Source organism: Brassica oleracea, chromosome C5 (genome assembly GCF_000695525.1).
Source record: "Brassica oleracea var. oleracea cultivar TO1000 chromosome C5, BOL, whole genome shotgun sequence".
NCBI lineage: Eukaryota > Viridiplantae > Streptophyta > Magnoliopsida > Brassicales > Brassicaceae > Brassica > Brassica oleracea.
This window is the reverse complement of record NC_027752.1, coordinates 43,991,247-44,008,831: the sequence shown is the minus strand read 5'-3', so window position 1 is coordinate 44,008,831 and position 17,585 is coordinate 43,991,247. Positions and strand designations below refer to the sequence as shown.

The 17,585-nt window shown below is 33.9% G+C and overlaps 2 protein-coding genes across 5 annotated transcripts; both read left to right on the top strand.

Annotated features, from left to right (window-relative positions):
- The first annotated feature begins 3,737 nt into the window (after nt 1–3,737).
- On the top strand, nt 3,738–5,701 carry LOC106293191. 4 transcript variants are annotated; one of them, XM_013728856.1, is made up of 5 exons: nt 3,738–4,315; nt 4,435–4,488; nt 4,635–4,674; nt 4,760–4,820; nt 5,452–5,701. In XM_013728856.1, the coding sequence occupies exons 1-5, from the start codon at nt 4,282–4,284 to the stop codon at nt 5,521–5,523; spliced, it is 261 nt and encodes an 86-aa protein (XP_013584310.1). In that variant the 5' UTR covers nt 3,738–4,281; the 3' UTR covers nt 5,524–5,701. The 4 variants fall into 4 exon arrangements, 3 of the variants coding, with proteins under 3 accessions (XP_013584310.1, XP_013584308.1, XP_013584309.1); XM_013728854.1 differs by having other exon boundaries at nt 5,336–5,693; XR_001260401.1 differs by having other exon boundaries at nt 4,435–4,674; nt 4,760–5,253; nt 5,336–5,691.
- Nucleotides 5,702–10,918: 5,217 nt separating this feature from the next.
- LOC106344129 (GTP cyclohydrolase 1) lies at nt 10,919–12,819 on the top strand. Its single transcript, XM_013783519.1, has 2 exons — nt 10,919–11,411; nt 11,490–12,819. The coding sequence occupies exons 1-2, from the start codon at nt 11,192–11,194 to the stop codon at nt 12,629–12,631; spliced, it is 1,362 nt and encodes a 453-aa protein (XP_013638973.1). The 5' UTR covers nt 10,919–11,191; the 3' UTR covers nt 12,632–12,819.
- The last annotated feature ends 4,766 nt before the right edge of the window (nt 12,820–17,585 follow it).

The window sequence follows — 17,585 nt, the reverse complement described above, 5'->3', positions numbered from 1 at the left end:
TAATTTTTAATAGTAATTGTGTGCTAAGAGATTTGGCTAAGAGACAGACAGAATTTAATGTTTTCCAATGCTAGTTTTTTTAATTAAAGATTCTTAGAAATTAAAAATTAATAAACTTTTTTAAAAAAAATTAATTCTTAAATAAAACATATTAAACATTGATTTGTAAATAAAACATGAAACAAAGATTATTCAAATAAAGTGGAATAATATGAGAGAAGCATCACAGCTCAGCAGAATATCATCACTGGGCGTCCACTTCCTTCGTTCCCGACACTCACCAACATCCTCCGAGACTGGAGTTGGAACTTGAGATGAACCAAAGGAAATACTTTATTGACTATTAAGTAATCCAACAAAGTTTGATGACTGCGTAAACTGATTGTAATCCATTTCCGTTGATCAAAGAAGAGAGAAGATAAAAGAACAGAAGCAACGAATTGAAAAGAGAAGAAAAGAGGAGAAAGGGGAAGAGTTTAATAGAAGAAAGAGGAGGATTAACGCATTGATCACAACCACCATCTATATCTATTAAACCGAGTTGACATATTCCTAACATATTCATCACACTACACCATCTCTATCTATCAAACCTTAACATCAATTCATTAACTACACAAAACCATCAATTTATTACCTAAACACAACGCAAACCTAACCAAAGCATTTATCACCGAGGAGTCAATTCATTTCAATGCTTTACCTAACAATTACCTAAGACAATGCTTTACTCTATTGGACAGAAAGATAAATGTTTACCTCTATCAACAAGAGTACGCCTTTGGTCTGGCGAACCTGGATCATGCGTCTTCATCCATCCATCTCCCGACTCAAAGACATAAAGAAACAAAAATAAAAATTAGAAAATGAAAGAACAAAATGGATCATGGATAATTAGAAGACTCAAAGACATAACCAAATGAACAAAGTATTACCGTTTCATACGCCTGAGCAACAGACGCCGTTTATCTTCGTCTTGAACCTGGATCGTGCGTCTTGATCCATCCATGTACCGACTGAAACACATAAACAAATTAAAAAAAAAATCAACAACCAAAACAAAGATTAAGACATGCTTAATTTAAGACAGAATCAAGTGAAAAGATTTTTACCTTTTGATCGACAACCAAAACAAAGATTAACACTCGGCGGCGTTTATCTGCGTCTCTGAGAGCCACCAATTGTCAGATCGTCGCTTTCCTTCGTCGACGAGACCCACCGTTTGAGACATCGCCGAGGAGAGCCACCAACTCAAGCTCTCCATCCAAATCACCGTCATCCTTCCTCGAGCAGAGCCATCGATAGAGACGTCGCATTTTTCCTTCCTAGATGAGAGGAGACGTCGCCGAGGAGTCGACGAGAGAAGAGCCACTGAGAGCCAGAGGAATCGCCCTTCTCGTCGTCGAGACGGTTTCTGTAAAGAAAGAAGATGAAACGAAGACGCGTCTCCACCGTTGCCCTTTCCAATTATTGTGTGACACGTCCCCGTAACATACGGTATCATAGCGCCCCTAATTAAGGAACGTGGCTTCGGGTTTTGTCTTTTTTCTTTTTCTTTTAATCACGTTTAAGCGTTAAATACGTACTTAAAAGACAGCGTTGAACGTGCTCTTAGATAGAGGAGAAAAGGAGATATGTATTTATTAGATATATAAATGTTATCGAGAAATATGCATTCAAAAGCTGTGAACCACATATTATATATTATTATAAAATTATAAATATTAGTTAGTGGAGTTTACATATTATATATACGTATTATCAACTGTATATTTAATACTCTATATATACAAAACAAAACTCCCGACGATGCTTGTCATTGGAACGAAATCTACTTTAATACTGACAATTTCCCGATGATATCTGCGATAAAAAGCCGAGAAATCTCATTTGTGGGTTTAACCCGAGGAATTACCGATAATTTTAACGAGACGTTTCCGACAATTCTTTTTTGTCAGAGAAATCCTATAAGTTTCCGATGAACTTCATCATTCATCGCTATTATCTCGCTAAACCATCGGAGTTATTCCGAGAAAAAGGGCCATCGGAAATTTTCGTTGGAGTCTATAACGTTTTATTGTAGTGTCTGTATGTTATCTTCTTTAACGATATACAAGTATCGTGATCCAATCAATGACAAAATAAGAAGATAATATAATTTTAAGGATCTCGCCATGTTATAAAACCAACAAACATATACAAACAAGTTGGTGCAGCACCGAACAGTACAAAGATACGAAAACAGAACAAATGTTACTGCGAACATCTAGGTCTTAACCTCGGATAAAGGTTGGTTTTGTTTCGTGTGTTAACATAGTGAATAACACGAATTCTACCAACATCGTTACAGAGATAACATATATGTCCTTAGAATATTTCTGATTAGAAACCGTGAGGAACTTTGGACCATGGTCCTCATAAGACCTGGCTACCCTCAAACTCTCTTTCACACTTGGACAGCGTTCATGGAATGACTAGCTATGAAGCTCAGCTTCTGCCCTCCGACTCTCAATCTACATACTGCTCAAACCACGATATGTAAATTATGATGGGAGAGGAACAACAGGCTACACAATGGAATCTCCACCACTCCACAGGCGCTATTCAACTTGATTGACCGGCAAATAAGAGACGCAATCCTTGCCAAGAAGTCTAGGAAAAAATTCAGCAACCTTGTGCAAGCTTGGCTGAGACACGACTGAGTGCTACTTTGTTTTAGCTATCTCATTTCATAAGCTCCTTCTTGTTTTTTTTTAGCTTTTGTTGGTAAGAAACATGTACAGCTTTTAGTTTCAACTTTTGTATCGTACAAAATGACTCATTTTCTATGAAATTCACATACTTTTAAAATTACAAGAAAAATTCTTTATGATAGTCATTTTTTTAAGTGTTTGTCACAAGAATAACCCACAATGAAAAAAATGACCAAAATAAATTTTATTAAAAGGTAAAAATGTATTTTGAGTTTTACCCTAAAATAAGTTTTACCCTAGGGTTAACTAATCTACAATTAGGGTTTAGAGTTAAGGGGTAAGGTTTTAGAGATAGAGTTTCAAATTTAAAAAATAAAAAATTAAAATTAAAATTTTCAAAATAAAAAAGGCTATTTTGGTTATTTTCTTTCTTGAAGTTTATTTTTGTAACAAAAACTTAAAAAGAGATATTCGAGAGGATTGACGTACTTATAAAACATATATATATATATATATATATATATATATATATATATATATATTTCTGATTATGACCTAAAAATACGTCCGAAATGTATTTGTTTCTTTTTTTTTGTTTTCTTAAACAATAAAAACTACTGTGAAAAACTCGTGGCCTTAGTATATGTAAAACTTTTAGACGTAAACTAAAATTAGATTAGAAAAGAGAAGCGATATCTAAGAATTTAAATATACATGCAAAGTTTATCATAACTCATAAGTTTTAGAGTGATGTAGGTCAAAAACTCTAAAGCTAATACTTTAACAAAAAAAAAAAGAAACTCTAAAGCTTCTGAGATAGTTACTCACTTAAGAAAATATTATTCTAAAAACTTAATGTATTGTTTATCAAATAGTTATGGTGATATCAAACAATAAGTAAAAGGGGGATATGAGCTCCAATGAGCCTATCCACGTCAGCTTCAAAAATCAACCAATGAAAAACTTGGTTTTTGCCACACCACACCGATTTTGGGCAGTACTGTTGGGCTGTTGTTTTTTTAATCCGTGAAGTGAATTATTTGGTCCAAAAGCTCAGTCCAAGAGAAACCTTAGAACGTGAGGCTGGGTTGATGATTTCCTTCGACATCTCCACTTCTAAGTGGATCGTCTATCTCCTAGATCCGTCGTTTCCTCTTCTTCAATAGATCGTTGATCTCCTAGCTTCGTCGTTTCCACTTCTTCAACGGATCGTCGATCAATCGACACACTACTCCATCTCTGTTCAATGAATCCTCCGAAAATCTCATTTATTGCTTCCTTTTGCCTTCATCCCTCTATGTTTCTTTATATCTCTATTATTCTTCTCAGATTTATTACACACAAAAATATTCTCTCCATCGATGAATTCCAACAGCAAATCCCATGTTTCCGGCAATCTTATTTCGAAGAAACCAAACGGAAAGGACAAGTGGTGACGATTATCAGTTCGATTAGCTGAAAATTCACGAGCATAAAAATTTTTTACAAGCAGACAACAAAGAAAGGGATCTCCAAGTCAAAGCCTTCTTCGCGGAAAGCCCCTCCCAAACACGCGGCCACCCAAGTTTCTGATGCTACGCAGCGGGAGATGTTGATTTCGCACGACTCCCTCGATGTCAACGGTACCGTTTACTTCTTTCTGTTTACATTTGCATATTCGTAGAGTTTGCTTCCCTCCATCAAATTTTTCATGGGATCAGATGCCTCAAAGTTGTTACTAGCCAAGCTTTTGCCTCAGCAGGTCATCGCCGTCTTGCTTGCGTGGCTGACCAACGTCGCCGCGAAGCTATCCATGGTTGGTTCCAGTTTCGATCGGAAGCATTTGAAAAGCTAATAAAAGTTTACCACATTCACAGTTTCAAATACAATTCTCTCTGATATTTTCATCCCCATGACCTTTGCTTGATTTCTCTTTATTTGCTTCTCCGGTAACAATAAAAGGTAAAGGGGCGAGAAGAAGGCGCATACGACATACCACCATGTAAGACTTTTAATTTTGTGTAGATACGTACAATTTTAAGACTTGATTAATTTAATCTAAGTTTTTTTTCTCTTTTTGTTATCAGTCTCTCTACTATAGGAGAAGCACGCGCAAGAGCCTGGCAAGTGGCAACTCCACCAGTAGCAGTATTTTGCTTTTCTCGGCTTATATCTTTTTTTTCTTCTTTTTTATAAATATGTGTTTCGTTATGTATAGATTCAAATGTCGTTGGTCAGATTTTTTTTCAATTCAGAGGGAAGATTTGGTATGTTTTTCTTTCTGAGGATTTTGTAGATCGGACAAGGGATACATTAGTGTGTTCGGTGCACGAGAGCCTGAGACAGGAAGAATACTGGCTTTGAAGAAGGCTAGGTTTGACAATTTTGAGGCAGATAGTGTTAGGTCCATCAAAATACAGATTGTGATACTTAGGAGACTTAATCAATGTTTTCTCTTAAATCAAAAGCTAATTGTAGGACTTAGCATTTGGGTATTTCGAGCATATATAAAGGTATAGGTCTTAAGAAAGAATGGGCAAGTTAAATGTTTTATGAGTCATAGTATTCTAGCATGAATAAGGTACGTTCTCATATGTATTCACACCAATCTTTGGCTTTTTTTTTCTTGATTAGAAACCGATGGAATTAAATTTTTTGGTCAGGGGTTCGAAGAGATTCATGCAAGATGTAAATGCTTGTGTGCTAAACTAAAAGTAGAAGCATTAGCACGTGCCAGGAAAGAGTTTGTGCATACAAGTAACGGGGTTGTTCTTTGCAGAAGTCTAATAAAGTGGAGAAAGATCATGAAAAGAGCTACATTTGGTGGCTGATGGTCAAAAGGGTTTTGTAAATTTGGTATCATTTTGGTTGGGGAAAAGAAACATGAGGCAATGTAAGTTTATATTATGTTATGAACTCCAAAGTTATTGAATGTTATTCTTACACCCAACAACTTCAAAAGCACAAGAGAAGTGAATAAGTGATGTACTACTATGAAAACCTTCTGTAATTGTAACTCAATAATAACAATGAAGGTAAATAATAATTTTCTTTTGGTTACAACATAGGACCACAACAAACATGTCTTATTGCCAAAAATTACAACAATGATATTATTTTATTTGTTACATGATTGGCCTACAACTGCCTTTGGGTTTTTCTAAAGAAATATCTACACACATATTAGTTAGCGCCATAGCTGCGATATAAGAGGCGTAAAATTGTGAATTTTTAACAAAACTAAAGAACTATTTATATAATAAAGCTAAAATATAAATTATATTTAATTTTATGTAGGTGTATATATAGACGAATGATCTTAAAACGTGTTCAAAGAACCTATCTATACCAATAAAACCTTTTGATAAATAATTCAGTGGCGATGTCGGTTAAGGCCAACTATTTAAAAAGAAAAATATCTAGACTACATATTTCAAATATATCTATATGTGATATGACATTTTACAAATTACAATACTTTTAACAGTTTATGTACATTGTTAAAGCATAACAGGAGTACTAAGATGTAAAACATATATCTATTTTTTAGTTTGGTTTGATTTGATCCACGAAAGACGATAAATTGTGAAAGAATTGGACAGTGGAAAGAAAAAAACTTGAATCTATCGAAACCATTTTCAGAATGTTCTCTATCTTTGAAAATGACCTCTTTTCGATACCAATAAAACAAGTGAGATTATTATACAATAGGTAAGAACGAGAAAATAATTGAAGTCTATGCCAGCATTTGGCCTTTTGAGATTTTCTTATTTATACTAACGCAATATGTCACAAGCTTTTATATGTTATAGGCGTGTAATAAATATTCTTTCTGTGGTTTTGCCTCTTTGTTTGGTACTTACCATTCTCTGTATTTCTCATTCATATCTAATTCTTATATCTCAATTTTCTTTTCTTTTACATGATAATAATAGGGAAAGTATTAATCACACCATAAGATTAAAATATCATTACATTCTCGGGCAAGAGTTTTTGATAGAGTGTATTTTGCGCTGCTCAAAGCATAGAAACGACCTCTTACTATTTTAGTTATCAAAAATGCCCTAACCATGTATCAAAAACTTTCTGGTTGAATTAATAAGAAGATAAGGACATTTAGTTTATTAGTTGTGGAATCAGAAGATAAAGAAATAAATAATATATATCTATTTATTGAAAATAAAAAATTAAATTTCCAGAAGTTAGTTTCGATAAAAAGACAATTACAGTTTTAATTTTGGGTTTTATCATCAAACTACATGTTCGATTTTATTTATAGTACTACATAAATACTGAAGTACTACATAAATACTGAAGATAAAATTTTGGATTACATTATTTATAAATTCTTTTAATAAAAGGAATTCAAAAAACAAAAGATAATCTATATAAAAAAATTACTAAAATTTATGCGATGAGTTATTCAATTTTAAATAGATTATCTGCGCGTAGAGTGGAAATAGATCTAGTTTTTCTAATAATCATAGATTTGTGCATGTGGAATAGTTTGTGGCGAATATACACATGTCACGAGAAGAATTTCATAATGGAGTTGTTTGAAGAGTTTTTTTTTTTTGCTAAAAAGAGTTGTTCATAATAATTGTATTTAGTTGCATCGGATCGCAATCGTATATATTATTAAATCATAATACAAGGGATACTAAAACAATTATAAATTATGAAAGTCTTAACAAAAAAGGCATATGGCACACACAGACAAAAAAGGACTGTCTTTTTGTCAAATATTGAAGTACCTTCGCTTATTACAGGAACAAAATAATTTCTATTAGCTTTATGACATTATCACTCGTAGTTTTATGTTTTTTATTACATTTTAAGACGGTAACATCTACTAGGGTAGTTTTTTGTTGGTTGTTTACACAATTAACAATTACCTTCGATTTCAACAAACTAGACCATTTCTTTTTTTTGTCACGTGTGTTGAATCTAAATTCAAAATATCTTTATCATATTTTATTAATTTATTATTATATTTAAACACAGCCACACAAAAACAAATGATTTAATTGATTTAGTCTCAGCCACACATAAAAATATATTATTAACCTTCACTGCAACTCTCTCTCTCTATAATCGTGACACTGAGAATTAAGATTCTCGTTGAAGATATGATAACAGAGAAAATGCGAGAATGAAAAAATAGAAGAAAGTCAGATAATAATGAGAGGAGGAAAGAAGGTGTGGTGGAAGATGGTGCTTATTGGGTTGTGATGGCGGTTGTTGCAACGGTGGGGCATCGACCACAAACGCCGACATCATCTCCCTTGCATACTTAACAACATCAAGCGCCTCACAGAATATACAGAGGACACATCATCGTTTCCGACTGATTTTAATGTGGAGATTTTTCCTCTGTCACTTACACCGACCTCTCCGACGCATATCTCGTCGGACCTTTCCGTAAAACACTGATGAAAATGGTAGCTGAGGTGTGGAAGTTGAGTGTGAGGTTGTTGAGGACGAACTCGCCTCAGCTCAACGGCGGTGGAAGCAAGAGCATGTTATGGAGGTGGAGTTCTTTCTCGGCCAGTCCAAGAGAGCGATGTGTACACTTAGCAACATGTGTACAATATAAGTTTGATGTACATGTGTACAATATGAATTTGGTGTACACATGTACGATATGAGTTTCATGTACACATGTAAAATATAATTTTTATGTACACATCTTATAAGAAACATTTGGACAATCAGAGAAAGCAAGATTGTTCAAGAAAAGGCGGATCAATTAGCTATTCTTTTTCTTACTTATACTGTGTGTTTTTTTAGCTAACTAATTTGAAAATGATTAAAGTATATGAATTTATTTTCCAGTAAAATTGCACCACAACAAACATATTGTATGAATTTATTTTCCATTACTAATAGTTATGATCTTATAACTTTTGTGTACATGTGGACAACAAACAATAATTATAGCATCCATGTGTAGAACAATTGTGATAACATACATGTGTACATGCATGTATAACAACAAGCTCATTTTAGAGTTACACAAAACAATGAAAATTCTAGATATATTCATGAGAAGTGAAATATACGAGAATCAAATTTTGAAGTAAACAACGACGGTGTCTTTGTCACCGTTTTCTTCATGCTCTCCTCCATTCTGGATCCAAGGACAAAGACTAGCAGGCGAAGAATAAGAAGACATGGCTCAAGTAGAACTTGGCTGGTTTCGACCCACGAGTCTATGACTACAAGTCTACAATTCTAAAACCTGCAAACCATTTCAAAACTGTTCTGTTTCAGCTGTATCCATTTTTTTATTCTCTTTGATCTCAACTCTCTGTTGCCTACGTTTTCGCAGCCATCTCTATCATATACGTCGATGGCATCTACATCTCTATCGTTATCTATGTCTCCGCCTTCTTCTACTTCTCCGCCATCGTCTATACGTCGATGACGCCTACGTCTCCGCTGTTGTCAATGTCACCATTACACCACCATTCAACAATTAGCTTTGACATATCTAAAAAAACAGATCAAAGAGTAGAGATAATAATTTAATGTAGCACTTTTGAAAAAACAAATCTAGAGAAGTGGATTTTATTTTACAAAAAAAAAATGGAAGAGAAAGAAAACGAAGAAGAAAGAAAATGATACTCACAATGTCTTTTGGATTTATTGGTTAAGAAATATATTAAATTAATTGAGAAAGAAAAAAGGTAATTTAAGAATTTGGTGTGGTCTATATGTGATGTTTCTTCTTGTTTCTTGTGCAAAACTGCTCTTAGAACAAAAATTGTTCTTATTATGTTATAAAAAACTTGAACCAGCATATGTGACAATATTATAAATTAAACACGACAATTGTTTCTGTATTACATGGGGGATCGCAACGAAATCAAATCTTCTTCCTTTTTTATTTTATATGTTCGGTAAAATATCTTGATCACTCAACAGGAATGCTTTATCATATACTTATCATTTAAATATTAATACACTTTCGCTATATATATCAAATCCAAGGAAAAGAATTGTGTAGTCAATCATCCTTTCTTCTCCCATGGATACCTCAGGTACTTCCTCGTTCTGCTTGACTTCATTGCATAAAAAGAACTCTTTCTAATACATTTGATCATTGCAAACCAACCTACATTATATGTATGTATATCAGTATCAATGTTCTTCTACTATTGATTTGGCAATCTTTCTTCCCCAAAACATGCTTGGTTCCATTTTCTCAAAAGGAAAAGATTATGTGTTTGGTTCCATAGTTTTGCAATGACACGTGGAGCTTTGCAAAGAGAGGATTAACTCTTAAGCATTTTTAGAAAGTTTTATTAATAATTTTTCTTTCTTCATGCACCATGGCTTTCTGAGTGGGTCGAGGAAGATAAAGCTAAATTATTCCCACGTAATTTTAAATCTATTTTGCGTCTATACTCCATAGCATGAGCACGTTTTCAAGTTTTAGATATGCTTTTTGTGGATTCGGGTTCTTGTTTTTTTTTTTTTTTTTTTGAAAACTATAGGTTTTAGTTCTTGGGAATTTTAACTATAATAATATCATAGATTTATTATTGAAACATATGTCACTTTTGAATGCTTTTGTCGTATTTTTTTTTTTTTACTTTTTGTAAATCATTTGAGTTTAAATATTTTCCCGATTTAGACACCCTACCTAATTAGATCATACTACTACTATACTGCCTATTCATAGCAAGAGCGCATATCTGGAAATTATTCGGATTTTATTCGCCTTTTCTCCGATAGCGACCCTTTCCCTTTTGACTGATATTGCTTTTATTATGCTGCATCTATCCCATCTTGATCGCTTTTGTTATGACTTTTGTTGCTATTAAATATAGAGAACAACCCCCAAAAATATACTACTAATGAAAAAAACATTAAAAATATAATGTGAGATCTGATTCGAAAGGATTCGGGTTATAGGAGAATACATATTCAAATTCAGGATAATTTAATTAATTAGAACCCAGTAGGTGAGTTAAAAACAATCCATTAAAGTAAAACAAAAAGCATGTTGAAAGAAAATTAGGACAAAACAAACGGGAGTTAGGTGAAAGAGATCGAAAAAGGGAACGATCAGACAGAAAATCTTGGAGGACAGAACAAGATGTAGTAAAATAGTTTCCTTTTTTGTTTTGTATCGCAAGATGCAAGATGCTCTGATGACAATTACGCTTTCTAATACTCGAGAAGTGACATAATAATAATAAAAATAAAACGTTATCATGATACTATTTTTTAAATCGATTTGTGCGAATCCACATAATAATAACTGGATCAACGGCAACCCATCGTTTCTTCCCACCCGCGTATTATCCCTCGTCTCGTCTTCTCAAAAAATTTTCCGAATAGTTTTCCCAGAAACGAAAGATCTCTCTTTTATTGTGGGGGAAGATTCATCGTGGTGTTTAATTTACTGGGCATCTCGAAAAAATCACAACTTTCATCCCTTACCTGATTTGTTGATTCGTTACAATCAATTTACTTTTGGTGTTCTGTTTCTTTGTTCTTCTTCTTCTTCAATGGGAGCATTAGATGAAGGACGTTTGAATCTGGAGCTAGAGCTAGAGACTGGAATCAAAAACGCTTGCATTGATCTCGCTTTCGAGCACCAACCAGAGACTTTAGCCATCCAAGACGCTGTCAAGCTTCTCCTCCAAGGTCTTCACGAGGATGTCAACAGAGAAGGCATCAAAAAGACTCCTTTCCGTGTCGCCAAGGCCCTTCGTGAAGGCACCAGAGGTTACACTCACTTACACAACATTGCTTCTTTCGAGTTTATTGATGATTAGTATTATTGAAGTCATGTTAATGCTTCAGGTTATAAGCTAAAGGTGAAGGAGTATGTACAGAGTGCTCTGTTTCCAGAAGCAGGGCTAGAAGATGGCATTGGACAAGCGGGGGGAGTTGGAGGACTCGTCGTCGTTCGAGACCTCGATCACTACTCTTACTGTGAGTCTTGCTTGCTTCCTTTTCACGTCAGGTGCCACGTGGGTTACGTCCCATCTGAGCAGCGTGTTTTGGGACTGAGCAAGTTCTCCAGAGTCGCTGACGTTTTCGCCAAGCGGCTCCAGGAGCCTCAGGGTTTGGCTGATGATATATGCTCTGCTCTCCACCACTGGGTCAAACCCTCTGGCGTCGCCGTTGTTCTGCAGTGCTCTCACATTCACTTCCCATGCTTGGACGTAAAGTCTCTAAGCGATAATGGGTTTGTGAAGCTCATGGTTTCCTCCGGGTCAGGTGTTTTCGAGGACGAAGGGTCCAGTCTTTGGGGTGAGTTCTTGAGTTTCTTGAAACTCAAAGGCGTAAAGACGGAAGCCTTGTGTGGCTCTGTGAAGAAAGAGTGGTGTCCTAGCGTTAAAACCTCGTCTGAAGAAGAAGATCCTGAGATGGTTTCCGCGGTTGTTTCGATTCTGAAGTCGTTAGGAGAAGATCCGTCAAGGGAAGGACTTATTGCTACACCATCTAGATTCCTCAAGTGGATGATGAACTTCCAAAACGTTAACCTCGAGATGAAGCTTAACGGCGTTAACGGCGTCAAAGCTAACGGCGAGGTCAAGCTGCACTGTGAACTGAACTTACCGTTTTGGTCAATGTGTGAGCATCATTTGCTTCCTTTCTACGGAGTTGTTCACATTGGCTACTATTGCGGTGAAGGATACAGCCACAAGTCATTGATGAAGTCTATTGTACACTTTTACGGGTTCAAGCTTCAAGTGCAAGAGAGGATGACTCGTCAGATAGCTGAGACGCTATCGCCTCTCGTTGGTGGGGATGTGATCGTTGTAGCCGAGGCAGGGCATACTTGTATGATCTCTAGAGGGATTGAGAAGTTTGGAAGCAGCACTGCGACTATTGCTGTTTTGGGTCAGTTTTCGAATGATGGTTCTGCAAGAGCTGAGTTTCTAGACAAGATCCATGCAACGGCTGCTTTGAAGGCAGATGCAAGCTCCCCATTTTGAGTGGGTTTACTTGTTTGTTTGTTTGTTTGTTGTGTTTTGTTTGGTATCATAATCACTTTGAAGTTTCAAAACTAAGGAAGCGATTTGATTTCTTGGTTATTGATTCTTCTTCTATGTTAGATGTGTCATTATCTTTACAATAATTGATCTTGTGAACCATTATACATTCTACTATTGGGATTTGTTTTAGGAAATATAAGATTTGGAATGTTATCAAGTCGTTGAACATTTTAAAAATAATCTTAGTAAGGAAAAATATCGAAAATTGAGGTTATGGATCTATGTATAATAGTTCTTTAAAGTTTGGGGTCAAGACAAATGTTTCATCCAGGTATACGTAAAACCAACCATGTTTAGATTAAACAAGCGAAACCGAAAAGAAAAACTAAAGTGCATATATATAGAAGCACTTGGTACGACTCTCTTGGGTTGTAACAAGCATTGATTAATAATTGAGCAACACAAGATTATTAAATGACTAGCACACGCCAACGGCTGAATTGTGCTAATTATTGTCAGTGAATTAAAAGAGAGAAGAAAAGAGATTACATGTGTGAAGGGAGATGAATAAGGATAAAACATTGCCTGCATCAAGCCAAGATAAAATTGTCAGTAAACGGCCTTGGCTGAATTGTGCTAATTATTTTACTCTCTCTATATGTTAAGTATATATGTAAACCGAATAATCGAGATAAAAAAAGAAGATAAACATTGATTATAGAGATGCTTTACCTAGAGATGCACCATTACATTACAGTCAGCTAAACTCAAACATAAAAATACATGTCAATGGATCTATATTCAATAGTATATATTATGGTTAAAGATACATGTTAAACTAATATTAGTTTTGTTATGTTGCTGTTTTCGAGTTATTATGATATGTGGTACTATCGGCAGGGCCGGTCCTGATAATTTGGAGGTCATAAACCATTTAGTAAAGATTTAAAATATTTGGGGCCTAAATTTGGGGGCCTATTTAGGTATAAATTTTTTCAAAAAGTTTGGGAACCTAAGACGAATGTTTTATTAGGCTTTGCCCAGGACCGGCTTTGACTATAGGCGGTAATTACTATATAAGATTTTGCCAGTTCCGTCATTGGATTAACGATCGATTAAAGTTCCACGAAAAGAAAACCTATAGCTTCAGATTCACACCACTATTACAACTACACTGGCTCGTTCCTGTGTAAACAAATAATATACGCACGGTAGATATAATCGTATTGATTGTATAAAAGGGAGAAGGCGATCGTACCAATAAATCCGATAACTGTACGGACTGCTTTAGCATTCATCGAGGGAGTGGGAGCAGTTGAGGTCCTTTTTGCGTGTGTATGAAGAGAGAGAAGAGCTGGGGAACTTATTTTTACTATGTATAATATTATTTACGAAGTAACGAAATTTTTACGTTAATAGTTAGACTAATTAATGTAGCTGTTACCATTTATTAATTTTTATATATAGTTTAATTAAAAACGAATTTTGTATTAATAATATTAATTTCTAAAAAAGAATTGTATATATTTTGTTGTTATCTTGAAATAATATTTTAAATTTCTAAAAAATAAGATAAATATTATATATTGTGTTTTTATCTTGAAATAATACAAATTAAGATATAAAAACATATAATTAATATTATCAAGCAAAAATATTTTTATAAAAATATATTTTATATATAATTAAATTAAAAACGAATTTTATATTAATAATATTAATTTCTAAAAATAATTCTTATATATTTTGTTGCAATCTTGAAATAACATTTTACATTTCTAAAAACAAGATAATTCTTATATATTGTTTTGTTATTTTGAAATATTATAGATTGAGATATAAAACAACAGATAATTAAATATTAATCAAGCAAAAATATTTGTATAAAAATATATTCTAAAACATTTCTAATATGTGAGTATTTCTGACATATATAAATTATTTGATGTTTGGTATAACTTTTTAAAAACACAAATAATAACTTAATATGTTGTTTTGAATTAAGGAAATATAAATTAATAAATGAAGATTATGTCCGCATATGGGGACAAGACACCTAGTAATAAAATAGCAAAAATGTAAACTAAAGTTCAATAGTAATAGGAAATACTAAATATTTAGTAATATCTGAATTTTTAATTTTTAAATTGGAAAATAAATCATATAAAAATAGGATAAGATAATTAGAAAAAATAATTTTAAATTTAATGATAAAAAGATATTGATAAAGACTGATAAATTGTTAAATTAAAATCATAGTAGTGTTGGAATGTATATTCTAATCCAAAAATTTAGGTCCAGTAAAAAAATCATAAGATAAAAATCATTATGGAATGTCATTGGGAAAAATTGAGCAACGAGGGCAAATTAATACGAGTGAACCACATAATCAAATTTACATGGTAAGACAATATCTCTTATGTACTAAATCACAAGTCAGCTAACAAATCAAAATTTAACATGTGGAAAATGCATTAAAATAATAAACAATTGATTAAAAAAATATCTCTTCAATCCCTAATTTCCGGCAACTCAATCCTAAATCTTCTCTGAATATCACGTACAAAGCAATTGGCCACGTTCTTAAACGTCTTCTTCTCATATATATTTTAGATCTACTGATTCACTCAATATTTTCTGTCTTCTCCATTAGTAAAGAAACAATAGAACATATTATTTATTCTCTCCTAAACTTTCAGTTTTGTTCTCGGTTCTTTCTATTTTTTCTGCAAAATTATTCTCCTGGAAAGCTCATAAGTTCTTGGGGGGTAAAAGAGGACTAAAGGGACAAGCATCAGGTTTTGGCCTGACAAAAAAGGTTTGCATTTTTTCAACTTCTTACTACTTTTATCTCCTAAATTTTGATTTCTTGATTAAAGTTTACATTGTTGAAACAATTATTTCTAAGTATTCACACTGCAATCTGAGTCCAACCATAATACTTTTGCTGAACGTATAAAGGAATTTGCATATCTGAATCCAAATGTAAATTTACTTTAATTCAAGCAAGGTTGACCATGCAATTTTTCATCAAGACTTAACATTCATGATATTGTAATAAAAATCAAACTAAATTATAAATTCAACAAACTATAAGTAATCTGGGTTAATTATGTTTCAAATGTGTGTTTTTCCGAAAATATATTAGATAAAATAACATAAAGATATCAGTAAATTGTTATTTTAAACTGCAAATATATTTAAACAATAAATTTATTTGATTCATCACATTCAAATTTATTATCAACATAAATTAAGTTTTTTATTCTGTACGAATCATCGAAAGAATTAATGGATCAAATCAAGTATTTTTGTACATATCCTATTTATTTTTGAAATACTACAAATATGTTTCAATTTTATAATAATATCAAATTTTGTTTTTGCTTTCGAAAACCGCTTTATTTCAATGTCCTCTAATATTATGTGTTTTGTATACTATTTAAAAATATTTATTCTGATTGCCAATTATAACACCGATCAAATAATTTATAAAAAAGTAAATTGACCCGTGCGTAGCCGGGCAGTAATACTAGTTAGTTCTAAAGTGAACTTAAAACATATTCAGAAAAGTAATAAAACAATTTGACATATAACGGCTGAAGCCATCCAACTAAATGTTAGTTAATATTAAACCAAATGTAAGATATGAAGATGGTAAACATAATTTGGAGGGATAAAAATTAGAAATGCTACATTGCTATATGACAAATATATCATGTTCTTACACACAATCTATTTTGCTAAACTTTTACTTGTTTTTTTGGTATTGATTCTTGTAAAAAACTACGAAATTATCAACAACAAATTATTTCCTTTTATTTCTATTTCATTTTTTCCCTTTGGCTATGAGCAACGGATCTGTGAAAGAGTGGTGCCCGAGCGTTAAAAGCTCGTCTGAACAAGATACTGAAATGGTTTCTGCGGTTGTTTCGATTCTGAAGTCATTAGGAGAATTAAGATCCGTCAAGGGAAGGACTCGTCGCTACACCCGCTAGATTCCTAAAGTGGATGATGAACTTCCAATACGTTAACCTCGAGATGAAGCTAATTAAACTGCGCTAACACTGTCAAAGCCAACCGTAAGTTCAAAGAGAAGAAGCTGCACTGTGAACTGAACTTACCCTTTTGGTCAATGTGTGAGCATCATTTGCTTCCTTTCTACGGGGTTGTTCACATTGGCTACTATTGCGCTGAAGGGTACAACCACAAGTCATTGATGAAGTCTATTGTACTCTTTTATGGGTTCAAGCTTCAAGTGCAAGAGAGGATGACTCGTCAGATTGCTGAGAAGTAATTCGATTTCTTGGTTATTGATTCTTCTTCTATCTATCATGTTAGATGTGTGAGCCATTCTACGTACTATCGGAGTTTGTTTTAGAAAATAGATGATTTGGAATGTTATCAAGTTATTGAACATTCGTAAAAATAATTTTAATAAGAAAAATATTGAAAATTAAGGCGATGAATCTATGTATAATATATAGTTCTTTAAAGTTTGAGGTCATGATCGAACAAAAAACGCTCTCTAGGGCGAACTTAAGTGAAGACACAGCCGCCGCTCGCATCCCTCGACGCCGGTGAAGCTTTTTGCCGCCGGCGTCGGGTCCTCTGCTCCGTCAGCCACTCCTTATCGATCTCTGTTTTTTACATCGTTGTCTTCAGTCATTGTGTCAGTGTTCTCGTCGTCTCCACCATCGTCATCTCGCCGAACCTTTTCATCGCTACCGTCTTCCATTTTACTCTCTTGGTTGCCACCGCCTCTCGGTCTCATCTCCTCATCACCGCCCAACCTCTCAAGGCAAACAGAAGCACCAGATCTACTCACTTCGTATGTGGTCTCGTTGGGTCGGCTCATATGCTCGTACTCACTGAGTCTCCACTCAATACACGGCCTAAGCCTCCTCAGTTTCACCCCTTTCCCTCGCCGGTCATAGTAAAGGTCGCAAGACAA